The sequence below is a fragment of the Saccopteryx bilineata genome, chromosome 2 (assembly GCF_036850765.1).
Source record: "Saccopteryx bilineata isolate mSacBil1 chromosome 2, mSacBil1_pri_phased_curated, whole genome shotgun sequence".
NCBI lineage: Eukaryota > Metazoa > Chordata > Mammalia > Chiroptera > Emballonuridae > Saccopteryx > Saccopteryx bilineata.
This window is the reverse complement of record NC_089491.1, coordinates 5,101,240-5,118,054: the sequence shown is the minus strand read 5'-3', so window position 1 is coordinate 5,118,054 and position 16,815 is coordinate 5,101,240. Positions and strand designations below refer to the sequence as shown.

General features: G+C 52.4%; 1 protein-coding gene across 6 annotated transcripts in view; it reads left to right on the top strand.

The window, feature by feature from the left end:
• Positions 1 to 16,815, top strand: part of PRRC2B (proline rich coiled-coil 2B) — a 103,011-nt gene that overhangs the window by 45,953 nt on the left and 40,243 nt on the right. For 5 of the 6 annotated variants that reach the window (XM_066255908.1, XM_066255906.1, XM_066255907.1 and 2 more), the window contains exons 2-9: positions 638 to 806; positions 1,622 to 1,799; positions 5,956 to 6,058; positions 8,861 to 8,933; positions 12,374 to 12,517; positions 14,274 to 14,515; positions 14,945 to 15,066; positions 15,712 to 15,854. In XM_066255908.1, coding sequence (XP_066112005.1) covers positions 692 to 806; positions 1,622 to 1,799; positions 5,956 to 6,058; positions 8,861 to 8,933; positions 12,374 to 12,517; positions 14,274 to 14,515; positions 14,945 to 15,066; positions 15,712 to 15,854 — 1,120 coding nt within the window. In that variant the 5' untranslated portion in view covers positions 638 to 691. The remainder of the gene's footprint in view (positions 1 to 637; positions 807 to 1,621; positions 1,800 to 5,955; positions 6,059 to 8,860; positions 8,934 to 12,373; positions 12,518 to 14,273; positions 14,516 to 14,944; positions 15,067 to 15,711; positions 15,855 to 16,815) is intronic. The other variant, XM_066255905.1, reaches the window with a different exon arrangement.

Sequence of the window (16,815 nt, the reverse complement as noted above, 5' to 3'; positions counted from 1 at the left end):
CTTGGGTTGCTTCCCTTTGCTTTGGTTCTGCTTGTGCTGGAACGCACAGCCTCCCACAGAGGGTTGTGTGCCTGCCTCCCCGGGCCGCCTGCCTTGTTTGAGATGTGACACGGAGGTAGATGCTCAGAGGGATGCGCATTTGTTTTCTCCTTGAAGAGAGGTTGAGTCGGGGGAGGACTACGAGCTGACATTGTGGGGTAGGTGCTGAGCAGTAGACTCCGGCCATTTCAGAGCGAGCAGGGGAGGAGAGCTCTGTGGATGGCACCCTCAGGTCTACAATTTGCTCTTTAAGTCTGAGCAAAATGGCCTGTGCGTGGTAAGGGTGTTTTTTGCTTTGTTTTGTTTATAATTGACTTTTGCATTGGTGGTGGGGGGGGCTGGTTTGTTGTTCCACTTATGTATGTATTCATTGGCTGATTCTTCTATGTGCCCTGACAGGGATCAAATCCGCACCGTGGCGTATCGGGGTGATGCTCTAACCAACTGAGCTCTGTGGCCAGGGCCAGTAGGGTTGTTTTTCTAGGGACAGAGTCCAAAGCTTTCTTTAGATCTTCTGGAGACCCCTGCTCCCTAAAGGATTTACTCACTGGGTCAGAGGTTCTGGTGGACTGACACATTTTTTTTTTCTATTTCAAAGGCAGATCGGGGCAGTGCCGAGAACAATTTCCTTACTAGATGACAGTTCATCGCAATGTCCGATCGTTTGGGGCAAATAACCAAGGGCAAGGATGGGAAAAGCAAGTACTCGACACTCAGCCTGTTTGACAAGTACAAAGGAAAAGCAGTAGACGCAGTCAGATCCTCGGGTAAGAGCCAGGTCGGAGGCCAGGCCTCTCCACTTCTCCAGTGAGCATCTCCAGGTTGAGGACCGTGGACACCCATAGTCCCCGTGAGGGCAGACGTGGGTCCGTGCAGACCAGCCCCCTGGGCGTGTAGCCGCCATCCAGCAGTTGTGGGAAGCTGGGCCCCCTCAGCCCGCTCTATTCTGAGCTCTGGTTTCAGAGTGCCAACCACCCTGACGGCTGTAGTGGCCATATTTCCCCTCTATCTGCTCTCACTGAAACCAGTGGTATTTTTAGCCTGGTGGTTAGAATGGAGCTAATCTGCATAAGAGTTACCTGGTTTAGATTTCATGGTTCCAGTATCCTGGAACTTGGTGGGAAAAGTTCCTGCCGATGCTATCCACACCCCGTGAGGATTTCTTGAATGCTCGGGCTTGGCGTGGGTCTGGGCGGAGACTGTCCTTTTAGTCCTGCTGTAATGGGGCCAGAGCCGTCTCAGCTTGCAGAGAAGCGGTTCCCGCATGGGACAGAGGGTTCTGGGCCTGGCTGCTCGCCCAGGCCATGCACTCCTGAGCCTGCTCCTGCCCCCAGTAAAGGGGAAGCTGCTGTACAGACGTCAGCAGCACCTGTGTCTCTGAGGGCCTTACTGAGGGGCTGGTCACATGACTGAAGTGACCACCAAACACTGCTTGTTTGTCCATGCAGGGCTACCCTTGTTTTTTGTTCTGTTGCCTTTGTTGTTATCACTTAGAGTTTGAAAGAGCAGCTGAATGATTCTGGCCTCTTCCCTTCTGTAACTGTCCTGTGCGACGTCTGTTTCCATTTCTGTCTTCCTGCAGTTATTCCTAGACATGGCTTACAGAGTCTTGGGAAAGTTGCCACAGCCCGGCGTATGCCACCGCCTGCAAATCTGCCAAGCTTGAAGTCTGAAAACAAAGGAAACGACCCCAACATCGTTATAGTACCCAAGGACGGAACGGGATGGGCAAACAAGCAGGACCAGCAAGACCCAAAGAGGTGAGAGCAGGGGGCAGTGGCCCAGCAGCCTCCCTATGCGCTGGAGGGCCCGAGGGGTTAGAGGAGGCCTCTCTCCCCCTCACTCTTGCTGCTTAGTTGTGTCTTGTTCTCGGCCTTCACTTTTTCTGGCTCTGGGAGCCAGTGCAGCAGCGTTTCTATGGGCTGCCAGGTCCCCAGTGACCAGTGTCCCCTGTGCCTCATCAGCCCAGAGGGGCTGCAGTGAGTCAGAGCCAGTTCCTTTACGAACCACTGCAGACAGACCTGGGGCTGGAACTCGGCGTTCTGGAGGTGGTCCCTGTGTTCAGGGCTCCAGGTGAGTAGGCCATCTTCCGCCTGCGGGCCAGCAGCCTCCCACACTGCTGACACCCGCAGGTGCTCTAGACCAGTGGTCCCCAGCCCCCGGGCCGTGGACCAGTACTGGTCTGTGGGCCATTTGGTACTGGTCTACAGAGAAAGAATAAATAACTTACATTATTTCCGTTTTATTTATATTTAAGTCTGAACGATGTTTTATTTTTAAAAAATGACCAGATTCCCTCTGTTACATCCCTCTAAGACTCACTCTTGACTCTTGTCTCGGTCACGTGATAAATTTATCCATCCCGCCCTAAAGGCCGGTCTGTGAAAATATTTTCTGACATTAAACTGGTCCGTGGCCCAAAAAAGGTTGGGGACCACTGGTCTAGATAGACCTAGGTCTGAGGAAACAGCCCAGCCCCCTCATACGCAGGCTCTGACAGAGGAGTCATTAGAGGGGCAGCAGCTGTTGGGGCTGCCGCTGTGTGGGGGCAAAGGCCTACGTCCTGCTGGTCCGTCTCTTTCCGAGCCTACACTGGGCCTTCCCCGGGCGGCGAGCCTTCTGTCTCCTTCACCGCGTGTCTTCTCCGACAGGGCCTGGCCAGTGAGAGGGTGTCGGGGAAGAGGACGTGGGGTTTGTGCTGGGTGGTCTGAGGGAGGGACGGCCTTGCTGAGGCTGGCGGCAGGAGCCTGCGCCTGGGCTTGGCCTGCTCGGGCACGGAAGCTCCATACCCACCTCACACACCTCTCTCCCTGCACCTCCTGGTCTGGCTGCTGGGGCTTGGGGTCAGGGACACTGCTGCTAGCAGTGTCCTTTTCTCTCCCTGAGCATTTGTAAGGCTCCTCCGTCTTGCTTCCTCCCTTTCGCTGTTCTCGCCCAGCGCTGGCAGAGTATCGCAGCCTTCACAAGGCCGGTGGTGCTGAGGCACCTCTGCCGGAGGCGGGGAGGAGTGAGTGTGGGAGAAGGGAGGCCCCAGCCCAGCCCTGCTGCCCCTGGGCCACGTCCTCCGGGGATATTGGGAGGTGGCACAATTGCTTAGTTGGAGAACACTTAGTGACACTACCTGGAAACTCCTATTTTAGGTAGAAGGTCATGTGAGAGGGACCAGTGGCCTTTGTAATGGCCGCGGTGGTAATGAGTTACTCTGGTTAAGTGAGCTTTGGAAGAGTGTCGTGTAAGACGGGACCTCAGCTCATAGAGAATCGGCCATGGGGGGCTCTGGCCCAGTGGATGGCTGTCCTCTGATATTGCTGGGCAGAAGGTTGAGTAGGCACAAGTACTGGAAGGCTGCCGAGTCCACAGAACCTTCCTTCGGGCCCTGTCTTGTTACCTTCTCAGGAGATTGCTGTGGGGCAGAAGGTGGCACAGCCTGTTTTTGGAGGGCAGTTGGCAGTATCTTTTAAACTCCAAGGCGTCTTTTGATCCAGCAATTCCATTTCTTTTTCTTTTTTTTTAATAAATAAATATTTATTTTAATGGGGTGACATCAATAAATCAGGGTACATACATTCAAAGAAAACATTTCCAGGTTATCTTGTCATTTAGTTCTGTTGCATACCCATCACCTGAAGAGAGATCGTCCTCCGCCACCCTCCATCCAGTTCTCTCTGTACCCCTCCCCGTCCCCCTCTCTCTCCTTCCCTCCCCCCCCCCCCGTAACCACCACACCCCTGTCCATGCCTCTTAGTCTCGCTTTTATGTCCCACCAATGTATGGAATCCTGCAGTTCCTGTTTTTTTCTGATTCGCTTATTTCACCCCGCACAATGCTACCAAGACTCCACCATTCCGCTGTAAGTGATCCAATGTCACCATTTCTCCTAGCTGAATAATATACCATGGTGTATATGTGCCCCATCTTCTTCATCCAGTCCTCTATTTTTTTTTTACAGTGATTAAAAGCCTTTAAGCAAACTCTTGGCCAATACAGCAAGAATCCATAAAAGAGTAGTGTCCTTAACATGTTCACCAAGTCCAAGTTGACCCCATCACCATGCCAAATCCCTGAAAAATGCAACCCAACCACAGTTCAGTCTGTTAGGAGCTGTCACAGGGAGCAGGAGTCCAGGAAAGTTCCTCACAGGAAAAATCCGCATGGCACTGGAATTGTTGTCACCATTCTATACGTTGCAGCTCATGTCCAAGTCCCAATGACCGCTGCTTCTAGCTGGTAATGATTCAGGTAGACTGGAAAAAGCCATTTGCAGCATGCGTGGATATGGAGCTTCTGTTCTCCTCTGCCTGGAGAGTTGAGACCAGGTTGCTTTTTCCTGGAGCTCTGTGACTGTGGCATGGTAAAGAGAACCTTGTGATACTCTAAGCTGGGTGGCAAAGGTAAATTCATAATACAAGTTGGCAAAAGGAGGAAAGAGAGCTCTAAATTAGGAGTAGGTCCCAGCCTGAAATATGAGTGGGGCATTGAGGTAGGAGGGATAAAGGAAACACTATATATTAAGCAAAGCAGCAGAAAATAGGACTATCAACACCCACAACAGAGATCTTTGAGGGAAGAATAAAAAACCTGACTGTTCAGGCAAAACATAGTTAAGTGGCCCTTGTGCAAATGAGATCAGTTTACCTGCTTCTTGGAACAAATACCCTAGGCTTGTCCACAGTGTCGTAGATGGGGCCGACGGCCCTGGGCACCTTCAGCCTTCAGTGGCAAACCCCAGCTTTCTGGGGAGGGTTAGGTCATAGGTGGCTGGAGCAGGGCTGGAAGAGACTGAACCCTCCCTTAGAGGAGCGAGGGGAAAGCCCACCTTCCAGTGTCCCTGCTTCCTCACAGCAGAGGAAGTTCTAAGAACTTATATGACTGAATTGCTTACACAAAAGTGTGTAATTATATTTATACAAAAATGCTCACTGCAGTTTTATCTGTAATGTGGAAAAAAAAGATTAGTAAACTATGGCCCATCCAATTGTACTGTGTCTTTAAAAGACAGAGTTAGGTCCCTGTGTGTTGTCATGAGAAGATGTTAGACTAAGTAAAAATACAAGTTAAAAAACTGTATATATAGTGTTATTTCACTTATCTTAAAAACAATTTATGTTTACTATATCATGTATGCCTGACCAGTGGTGGTGCAGTGGATTGAGCATCAGCCTGGGACGCTGAGACCTGATTTGAAACCCTAAGGTTGGGTGCTGTAGTGTGGGCTCATCGGCTTGAACAAGGCTTGGTTGAGCCCCCTGGTCAAGTCACGTATGAGAAGCAATCAGTGAACAACTAAAGTGATGCAACTTTGAGTTGATGCCTCTCATCTCTACCCCCGCCCTTCCCGTCTTTCTCAAAACAAAACAAAAAAACTATATTATGTAGAGAGAAATCTGCTTCGAGTTTCTCCCTGGAGGATAAGATCATGATGAAGGCTGTGCTACACCTATATTTTTAAGCTTATTATTACTATGAGCATATATTTCTATTACAAGCCAAGAGAAGATTTAAGAAAATCTGATTGAAAGCAGTCAACCCCCTGAGTGGCTGTGAGCTCTTGGTTACGGGGAAGAGGCTCAGAGCCCCTTCCTTGCAGTGACTCGGTTTCCCCACTGTCAGTCCTTCATCACTTCCTAGTTTACACTGACCTTTCCGTTCCTGCAGACAGAAGGCTCTGCAAGAGGGCAGAGGACTGTGCTGGCCTGGAAGCTGTCAGTGAACAGACCTCAAACGTGGTTCAGTTTCTCATTAGTCTGCTAGCACACACCAGCCTCTGCTGGGGAAGGGACTGCTCCTGGTGGCCAGAGCAGGTCTTGCTCCCAGTCAGCTGCTGATGAGAGCCGTGGCTTTTGGAAACGCAAAGGGACCTTGTCAGCAGGGCCCATGCTGTACCTACTCCTCACTGTGTGTCCTGTCTCTGTCTAGTTCCAGTGCGACGGCCTCTCAGCCGCTGGAGTCGCTGCCGCAGCCGGGTTTGCAGAAATCTGTCTCCAATTTACAGAAACCGACACAGCCAATCAGTCAGGAGGTAGGTGCTGGGGACCCCATCCTGATGTTGTTAGGACACTGGCGCCACCTGATGCCCTGTTGTTGGGGTAGGTACTGTCACCAAGAAGGGTGGTTTTGCGTGACTTGCTTATACCAAAGACGAACCTGCTGGATGACATTGGAAAATGGGCACAGGAGATTGTCATGATTAAATCACTGGTGAGATGACTTAGTCTGCAGCTTCTGGAGAAGACCCTAGGTGGAGAGAAGAACAGCTGTTGACATATGTTGAGGTGAGGTTGCTCAGGATAGATACAGGCTAGATCAGGGCTCCCCCACATGTGCTCCAAGGAAACTAGGGCCATAGCAGACAGGGCATCAGGCCACAGAAAGGTGTGTTGGGAAACAGAATAAAGCACGCTTCACTGTTGCGTGGCCTCTCACTGTCTTTAATATGCTGATGTGTACTCTGGCTGTCTGAGAAGAGGATGTAAAGGACAGCAGTCCCCTAACTGATTTGTCCTAGCCTAGGAAACCTTTTCCAACACGGTCTCTGGGGACTAGTAATATCTCAGCACACCATAGGAAGCACCCAGCTATAATCAATTGCTTATTTGTTGATGCATCTGAAATGTTTTTCTAAAGAGAAAGGCATGATTTAACTAAGGAAGAGCTCATAATATACCCAGTTCCTTAGAGACTGTCTGGGTTACAGAGATCAGCAGGAGGTCATACTTAGCTGGTAGCGGGAAACCTAGATGGAAGCGCTTTGCCAGAATGACCTACCCCCAACAGCAAACTGTACTTTGGAAATTAAAGGGGGAAAATCACATTCATGTGAGGCTCTATATTCACTGGCCTGAACCCACTGGAGCCTGTTGAGTATATAGAATTAAGTTCCTCTCTTTCTCAGAATTTGCAGCTGAGATTGTGGAGCTGTAGTTTCTCAGCCCTGGCTGGACAGCAGACTCAGCTTCAGAGCCTGTCGAGCATACGTGGGCCTGCACCCCACCACCGGAGGTCTGGGTGGGTCTTGGGCAGCTGCTGAGAGAAGTCAGGTAGGGAACTGGCCCAGCCCTGTCCTGGAGTAGCGCAGACCCCTCCCAGGGCTCAGCTCTTTTCGGCTGTTCCCTGGTTTCTCTGTCATATGCAGAGGTGGTAAAAAGAGACTCCCGGGTTCTAAAGCCTCCCCTTGGCGGTTCCACAGGAGTTCTGCTCTCAGTGTGAAGTTCGCCAGCAGTAGTAGTAACCCCTCCATGGCCCTGTAGGTCTTCTGTTCCAGTTTAGTGCCTTTGGTGGGTGAGGGCAGGGTGTTATCTCTATGCTACAGACTCCAAGTGGGAGGCTGTGGGTTGGCCCTGTGCCCCTCTGCTTCCTGCTAAATCTGGAGGTGAGCCCCTCCTTATGGGACTGTCTAACCCCAGCTGCATGGCCCCCTTGTGTTGTCTTGTGGGGGAGACCTGTGGGCACTCTGGGCCACCATGTCAGGCGTTCAGAACAACTTCCAATAAGTGAGTAGATGGTTCGCCCTGCTCAGCTCTGCACAAAATGAGAGACGTCCCGAGGGGTGGACCGGGAAGGAGGGGTTCATGGGAGAAGGTGATTATTGAAGCTGGTACCTGGTCCAGGAAGCAATGGGACTGCGGCACCAGCTCGTGATTCTGAAGCTTCACCTTCTGTGGCAAAGGGAAGGCCATTCAGTTGAGTGTCTCAGTAGTTGGGGACCCAAAAGGGCTTTGGACACAGGCAGAATGGGGACAGGTCCTGGTCCTGCCTCTCTAGCTGAGTGTCCAAGTCAGGTTGCTCCTTCCTGAGCTCAGGGCTGTGATTAGAGCATTCCCAGGGAGGGGAAGGTTGGTTAGGCAGGGTGTGGCTAGCGTAGGGCCTAGCCCACAGTGAGCTTTCGTTTCAGCAGAGGTTTGTCAGGTAGGACTGGGGGTGAACCGAGCACATCTGGTAGTGGAGGAGGAAGGCCTGTCCGGGGGAGCCGTGCCTTGCAGAAGGGCACATGTTAGGGGTGAACCGAGCACATCCTGGTAGTGGAGGAGGAAGGCCTGTCCGGGGGAGCCGTGCCTTGCAGAAGGGCACATGTTAGGGGTGAACCGAGCACATCCTGGTAGTGGAGGAGGAAGGCCTGTCCGGGGGAGCCGTGCCTTGCAGAAGGGCACATGTTAGGGGTGAATCAAGCACATCCTGGTAGTGGAGGATGAAGGCCTGTCCTGGGGGCTGTGCCTTGCAGAAGGGCACATGTTAGGGGTGAACCGAGCACATCCTGGTAGTGGAGGAGGAAGGCCTGTCCGGGGGAGCTTCCTGGTAGTGGAGGAGGAAGGCCTTGCAGAAGGGCACATGTTATGGAAAGGGCGCAGCAGCCCTTCAGCCAAGGCTCAGACACTGGCGTTCCCTGTGTATGTTCTGTTAGCAGCCACACACAGATGTTGAGACGTGCTGGAATCGAGGTTTGTTCTCTCTCTCTGTAGTAAGACAGAGTAGCTGTGTGTGGACAGGAGGTGCAGCCAGCAGTGCTCCAGACCACAGCGTGAAGGGCAGTGTGGGTCTGAGTCCCGGCTCTGCTGTGTGACTTGCTGTGTGCCTCCGAGCTGGGCACTCCCCTTCCTCCTGCTCCTCAGCAGTGACGTGGCCGGCCAGTGTCTGACACCTGGGCTGCTGCACCAAGTGGGGCGCCACCCGGGAAGCTCCTGTGGCTGGTACCGCTCAGCCGGCGCTAGTGGACCTGTCAGTATAGTGATGGCACCCAAGGGCGGGCCTGGGCACCCACCCTGACTCTCGGCAGTGGACAGCAGGCTGATGGGCTGGTCTCTTCTCGTTCTCTTCCTATTTTCAGAATACAAATTCAGTGCCAGGTGGACCAAAGTCATGGGCACAGCTGAATGGAAAGCCAGTAGGACACGAAGGTGGTAAGTGTGGTGGGCAGTGGGGACGCATACCTTGTCTGGGCTGCTCCAGTTGGGTCTAGGTGGTCTTTGGCCTGAAGCTCTGTGGAGTCTCTCACCTGAGTTACTGCTCTGTGGGCCCTGTGCCTTTGCCCCAGGGGAGGAAGCGCTGACTCGGAAAGTGTGTCTGCTCTTGGACCTCATTGAGTGTGAGGGCTCAGGCCTGCCTCCTAGGGAATGTGGAGGGGATCTGGGTGGCCGGCCCGCCTCTCTGGCATCTGGCTGTGCTGCTGATGCAATTAATACCAGCTCAGTGGTGTTGCCAACACGCGTTCCTCTGCTCTCCTGGGACCACAGGGAGGTGTGAGTGGTGGCATTTGCTTCTACTGGGTTTGTAGACCTTTCACTCTCTCTTTCTCTCTGCTCTTTCTAAAATCAATATATAAAATCTTCTAAAAAAAGATTTAGAAAACAGTTCTAAAACACAGTAAAATGCTCTGTAAATGTGTGAGGACTCATCTGGGCCTGGCTGAGCCCTGTGTCCGTAGAGGAGAGAACGGACACATGCTGGGCCCATAAGCGGCCGAGGTGAGGTCTGGCTTTCGGGACCCTGCCTGTGCTGGGGTCACAAGTCCACAATGCCATCAGGGCTCTGGGGATTTAAGGGTGTGTTATCCACAAACATTTTCTTTCTTTCTTTTTTTTAGTGAGAGGAGGGGAGAGAATAAAACAGACTCCTAGGCCCTGGCCGGTTGGCTCAGCGGTAGAGGATCGGCCTGGCGTGCGGGGGACTCGGTTTCGATTCCCGGCCAGGGCACATAGGAGAAGCACCCATTTGCTTCTCCACCCCCCCTCCTTCCTCTCTGTCTCTCTCCCCCTCCCGCAGCCAAGGCTCCATTGGAGCAAAGATGGCCCGGGCACTGGGGATGGTTCCTTGGCCTCTGCCCCAGGCGCTAGAGTGGCTCTGGTCACGGCAGAGTGACGCCCCAGAGGGGCAGAGCATCGACCCCTGGTGGGCAGAGTGTCACCCCCTGGTGGGCGTGCCGGGTGGATCCCGGTCGGGCGCATGCGGGAGTCTCTGACTCTCTCCTGTTTCCAGCTTCAGAAAAAAAAAAAATACAAAAAAAAAAAAAAAAAAGACTCCTACATGTACCCTGACTGGGATCCACCCAGCAACTCCTGTCAGGTGCTGATGGTTGAATCAGCCAAGCTATCCTCAGTGCCAGGGCCAGTGCTCAAGCCAGTTGAGCCACTGGCTGTGGGAGAGGGAGAGAAAATGGGGAGAGGGAGGGGGAAAGAAGTAGTTGGTTGCTTCTGTTGTGTCCCCTGACTGGGGATCGAACTCAGGCTCAGGATGTCCGCACGTTGGGCTGACGCTCTATCCATTGGGCAAACCAGCCAGGGCCAACAAACATTTTCAGGAGGACGTTTTCTGAGTTGATGTACTCGCTTCATGTAGAAGGTGGTTGATTGATCTGTGTCACTTGAAAAGACCAGAAGGCCTGGTTGTGTGTTTGGGGCAGAGGCCAGAGGCTCGTGGCACATGGGTCTGGTGCCAGCCACACCACCAACAGCTTGATCTGAGACCTTAGAAGCCTGATTTTACTGCCTCTGTACCAGCGGAGGACGAATGGTACGAGGGGTTGGTGGGTGAACATTATGGAGCATTGAAGCCTTAGCTGTGATACTGCTTTGGTTTGAGATTTGAGTTCTGCCCTTTATTCTTTTATCTGTGGAGGATAAGTTTAAATTCATACTTATAATAGTACCTTCATGACTGGTCAGGCAGATAGAAGTACTGGGCATTTGCTGTGGTGGTTTTTTTGAGATTTTATTTATTGATTTTAGAGAGAGAGGTGTGGAGGAGGGAGCAAGAAGCATCAGCTCATAGTTGCCTCTTGTATGAGCCTTGACCGGCAAGCCTGGGGTTTCGAACTGGTTACCTCAGCATCCCAGGTGGACACTTTATCCACTGTGCCACCACAGGTCAGGCCATTTACTGTTTGTTTTTACTTCAAATAAACTACCATATTTCTAAAGCATAATTTTCATATTTCATCTTGTCAATTCTTAACAAACTGAAACCACTATGTGAGTCAAAGCCCCCTTCACAGAGCAGCGGGGCTCCCTTGTGACTTTTGGAGACTGTCTGTCAAGTTCATCACTGGAGAAGCACATGTCCAGTTATCATCCTGGCAGGTTGATCTGACCCTGGACCTTTTTACTGAGTGGGACGCTGAACAGATTGCTGCCCCCGTGCTTCTGCACTGGTCCCCCTACATCTTTCTGGCAAAATCTGCCCTAGTAACAGGCCCGTGAGTCAGTGGTGCCAAGAATAATACTGGGGGGAGACTTGGCTTGACTGTCTAAGGAGCAAGGCACGTCACAGGTGGCACCGTGCTGGGTGGCATTGCTGCCAGTCCGGGTGGTGCTGGCCATGTGCTGTGTGTTCCAGATGATGGACTGGCTCCCACTCCGACCCTTAAATACACTTATGTGTTAGCTTCTTTTCATCCGGAAGCGACTGCAGTTTCCCAGGGCCACGTGCTGTGAGTGAGAGGAACGAAGTGAGGCCAGGCTTCTCTAAGGAAGTGTGCAGTGTGGGGGAGGCCGTGAAAAAACAAAGAAGTCGTCCCCAGGTTTACAACAATGAAATGTGTGGCCTTGCAGGGCAGGAGAAACTTGGTAGGGAATGGTAAACTGGAAGGTACAGGCCAATGAGGAGGTAGTCATGGGTGTCAATAAATCTAGGGCCAAGGCCGTTGGTAGGGCACCTCCTCTTGTCATCACATCTACATCAAAGCAGTTGAGGCCTAACCAGGCGGTGGCGCAGTGGCTAGAACGTCAGACTGGACGCAGAGGACCCAGGTTCGAGACCCCCAGGTTGCCAGCTTGAGCCCAAGGTTGCTGGTTTGAGCAAGGGGTCACTCGCTCTGCTGTAGCCCCTGATCAAGGCACATGTGAGAAAGCAATCAATGAACAACTAAGGTGTAGCAACAAAGAATTGATGCTTCTCATCTCTCCCTTCCTGTCTGTCTCTCCTTATCTGTCCCTCTGTCTGACTCTCTCTGTCTCTGTCACACACACACACACACACACACACACACACACACACACACACAAAGCAGTTGACTTCATTGGGCTGATTTTGTCAAAGATGGCTCTTGTCCACTCCCAGGCCACCAGGAGGACCTTTGCTGACTGTCTTCTTCCAGGAGCTGGGAAGGACCTGGGCTGGAGCGGCTGTGATATCTTAACCCATGTCCTGTTGGGTAGCACCTGGGGATCCTCAGGGGGCTTTTACCCACTGTGCCTCTCTGCCAGTATGGACGCCAGTACGCCACGTTTGCAGTGAGCCCCCCCCCAGACGCCCGCCAGCACTGCTGTCGGTGTGGAGTTGCTGAGAAGAGAGCTGCTGATGCCGCTCTCACTGGCTCCATAAGTCTTTCTGGTTTTCTTGACAGGTTTAAGGGGCTCAAGCCGACTGTTATCCTTCTCTCCCGAGGAATTTCCGACGCTGAGAGCAGCTGGAGGGCAGGACAAGGCTGGCAAAGAAAAGGGCGTCTTAGATCTGTCGTATGGGCCCGGACCAAGCCTCCGCCCTCAGAGTAAGTGAGCTGCAGCCCTTATCTGGGCACACGTGGGAACAAAAGCACTTCTCCTTGCCTTTCTGCCCCAAGAACTGTAACTCCTGGGGCCAGCTCCTGGCCTGGAAAGCATGCTATTGACCCTTATGCCTGACCTCTGCATCTGTTGGACTTAGTCCTGAGGCTTGTCTTCAAGTCCCTCCTTCCATCCTGGGTTGGGCCAGGCTTGCTTGCCTTCCCAGCTGTCACTAGATAGTTAGTTCTGTTATCTGGAGCGGTCACTCCAAGGACGGATGGGCCATGGGCCAGTTAGTTTCCATGCTCCCTGGTTCAGGAGCTCATTCCCGAAACCAGCAGTTCCCAAGCCTAGCTGGATCTCGCCAGGATCACTTGGGGAGTTTGTTAAAGAGTTCAATTCCAAGCCTCCCCATCCCCAGCCAACTTAGGATCCCTGTTTTTTTTAATAATAGCCCGCTCAGCACTAGTCTCCATGGCCTCTCTTCTGGGGTCGGGCCAAGGAGTGGGTAGGAGTGTGGAGTGGTACTTGCTGGTAATGCATATTTCTTAGAGGCCTTGGGTGGTTGGAGTTTTAAGGTATCATTTAGCAGTGAGATCTTCTATCCGTTCTAACCAGAGATTCTGCAATGGCTCTTATTTTTTGGGTGTGTGTGTTGGGCGGTGGTGCTTGATCAGGTCTTAAAATATGAGGGACTTTTGTTTGCTTGTCTTACTTAATCCCCAAGGTGTCCCAGTGTCAGAGTTGATACCTGCAATGAGATGGTCACTGAGCAGCTCTACATAAACCATGCTGCCTTTCTGTGGCCTACTCCAAACCCAGAATCAAATTTCTTAGGCTAAGAGGAGTTATTTTCTGGGGTTCATTAAGAGGAGTTCCTTTATAGGACTATAAAAGTTCCATCTGCTCATCTGAGAAGATGAAGGAGCAGGTGGCCAGAGGGGTGACCACAACAGGGCTTGTCCAGGACCACATGCAAGGGGTTGAAGAGCTAGAGCGGAACTGAGTTTGTGGCTCCTGTCCCTAGGTCTCTTTTTCTTAGGTGTTATGTACTTGGGGGACCTTTCATGTTTCAACTCCTAACCAGAAGTTGACAGAGAGTAGTCATTTGGCTCATAGAGTTTTTCCTGGGCCTCTCATCCCACCAGATCTTGCTACGGTTGGTGGTGGAAGCATGGTGAGAAGTTAGATGGGTGGTCGTGTTTCCACCTGTGCCCTGCAGGAGGTCTCCTCGGGGGCGGGGGCGGGGCAGGCAGGCCCCGGTGGGCATGGGCGCCTCTGCTCTGTCTCATGAGCGGGCGATCTCTCTGGCCAGAGCTGCCACCGCTCCACAGTTAGAAACTGGGTCAGAACTCACTCTGGTTTTAATGTCAAGTCCAGTGCTGAGCACAGTGCTGACCCTACTGGGGCTGGAGGGTGTTTGTGGAAGAAATCACCCAAGGCTGTTTCCGTCGGCCTGCCTGATTTCTTTGGGGTTGGCTGTGTGGCTGATGTGGTTTCTTTTCATCAGGGAGACTGTGCCTTGTTCACACTGCCTTCTTTCTGGTGGACCTCATTTTGTATTGCTCCTACAATCAGACTTCCCTCAGCCTGGCCAGGTGTCTGCCCCACCTTCTCTGACAGACTTGACCAGTCAACTTGACTCTTAGTTTTTTTTGGGTTTTTTTGTGAATGAGGGGGTCCCTTGACCTTCAGAACCTCATACAATCCCTCCTCCCCCCTCCTCTTTCCTCTCCCCTTTTGCCCCCTTTCAATTTCCAGATGTGACAAGCTGGAGGGAGGGCGGTGGGCGAAACATAATTTCTGCCACGTCTCTGAGCGCCTCCCCAACTGAGCTGGGCAGCAGGAACTCGAGTGCGGGAGACGGAGCCCCCTCCTCGGCATGCACCAGCGATTCTAAGGACCCCTCTCTCCGCCCGGCTCAGCCTGCTCGCAAAGGGGCTTCACAGTTCATGGGAAATGTGTACCACCCACCTACATACCATGATATGCTTCCTGCTTTTGTAAGTCTTCAGAGTGCTTTTTTCCCATGAGGTCAGCTTGCTCATGTTCAGCAGAACCTGCTCCATGTGGTTGACTGTCCACCCTAGGCTCCCCTCCCGAGGTCCCATGCCGCATACCCAGCCTTAGAGGTTTTGCGCTTTCTCTCACCCTTTTCAGGTCTGAAGGGCCTCTGGCTCCCTTCCCCGCAGGTGTGGGCAGTGTCTCAGCCTTGGTCTTTAGAGAAAGGAGAGACAGGTGTTCCCCAAGACAGTCCCAGAGTTACTGACAGCAGGAAGGAGTGGGGGAGACAGCAGCAGGGTCAAATGGGCAATCCCAAGACTTGCCTGTGTCCGTTCCCCATTTCTCCTTTTCCAGAGCAAATTCTAATGCAGTGGAACTTAGAATTCAGTCGTTACCAGAAAATCCTGTTCATTGGTGTTATGTTTCAGATGTGTTCGCCACAGTCATCAGAGGCCCAGGGCACAGTGGAACGAGGCTCCTTTCCCCTTCCCCAGCTCCGCCTGGAACCGCGCGTTCCTTTTAGACAGTTCCAGATGAATGGCCAGGACGGGTAAGGCTACTGCATCACGGTCACGTGTAGAGATTGCCCTGGTGGTGATACTGATCAAGGTGACAGGCTGACGAATGAAAGTGCTTTGTCTCCTGGAGATCACAGTGCACCCTGAGAACCAGCTCTCAGCCTCGGGTGTGTGGAGTGGCAAGACAGCCTGGCTGAGAGACGGGATTATGAGCAAGGTCTGGCGGTCAGAGTCCTGGCACGTGCCGACTGCTGCTCTGCTGGGCATTAGCACTGAGCTCTAGAGCTGCAGGATGAGGCGGGACTTCTCTCTGCGGCATGTTTGGTCATTATGTATTTCTTTCCAAAGGAGATGGTTCTTTTGTTTCAATTTACATTTTTTTAAAAGTTTATTGATGAGAGAGAGAGAGAGAGAAAGATCAATTTGTTGTTCCACTTACACACTCATTGGTTGCTTTGTGTACGTGCCCGACCTGGATCTCACCCACAACCTTGGCGAACTAGGACAACACTAGCCGACTGTGCTGTCCAGCCAGGGCCGAAGGAGATGGCTTCAATATTAAGCGCAGACATGAGCCTTTGCAATCTAGGACTTAGTTTTTCAGAGTTACTTGGTTTTGCTTCTGTGTAGGTGTGCACTTGACCCGAGCCCCGTGTCTGTAACCCCCCTCTCCCCAGAAAAGAAAACAGGCTGGGCGTGATGCGCCCACCCCGCCCCCTGCGGCAGCTGGCCGAGCGGGCCCCGCGGCCCACCATCATCAATGCCGAAAACCTCAAGGGGCTCGATGACCTGGACGCCGATGCCGATGACGGCTGGGCAGGTAGGCTGCGCTTCCCAGTGGGCTTGAGCCTGGTGGGTTAGAGAGGCGTCTCTGCTTTGCAAGGATGAAAACTGGTCGTGCGGTTCTCCGGGTGGGCGGGGATGCCCCAGCCAGATCCTTGCTGGCACCTATACCAGTGGCTGCTGCCTGACCCATTTGGGTCTTTTTTTGGTCTTTGGTCTTGATCTTAGAGCTGTGGTAGATTTTGCTGTTGACATTTTTTAAAGACTTCCTTGTAATGGAAAAGTCAAACCAAGCAAAATACTGTAATGAAACCCCAGCTTCCACAAGCACCACCCTTCTGCCATTCTTTTTATTTGTTTATTTTTTAGTCAAGTGAGAAGCAGGGAGGTGGAGGGACAGACTCTCTCATGTGTCCTTTGGGGCTGATGTTCTGCCCATCTAGGATCGTTGCTCCATTGCTTGGCAACTGAGCTATTTTAGCACCGGGCAAGGCCATGGAGCCATCCTCAGTGCATGGAGCCAACTTGCTCATTTGAGCCATGGCTGTAGGAGGTGAAGAGAGAGGGGACAGGGTGGAGGAGGGGTAGAGGAGCAGATGGGCGCTTCTCCTGTGTGCCCTGACCTGGAATCGAACCCGGGACTTTCACATGCTGGGCTAATGCTCTACCACTGAGCCAACCAGCCAGGGCCCCTTCTGCCACTCTTGTTTCTTTCATTGTACCTACTCTCCATCCCCCAGTCTGCTTGTCTTTTATGATTGTTTGTTTGTTTTCAAGTAAATCTTAATTACATTGAAAAACACACATCTTAATTGTACAGTTTTGACAAAGGATACACCTGTGTAACCACACAGCCCTGTCGAGGTCGGGAACTGTCCCCTCATTGCCCCTGTCCCTCCCCATCAGCCCTCCCCTGACTGCCCAGGGCCTCCTACTCTTCTGGTGAAGCTGGTGAGGGTAGCTTTGCCTCTTACACAACTTCAGGCAAATGGAGTTAC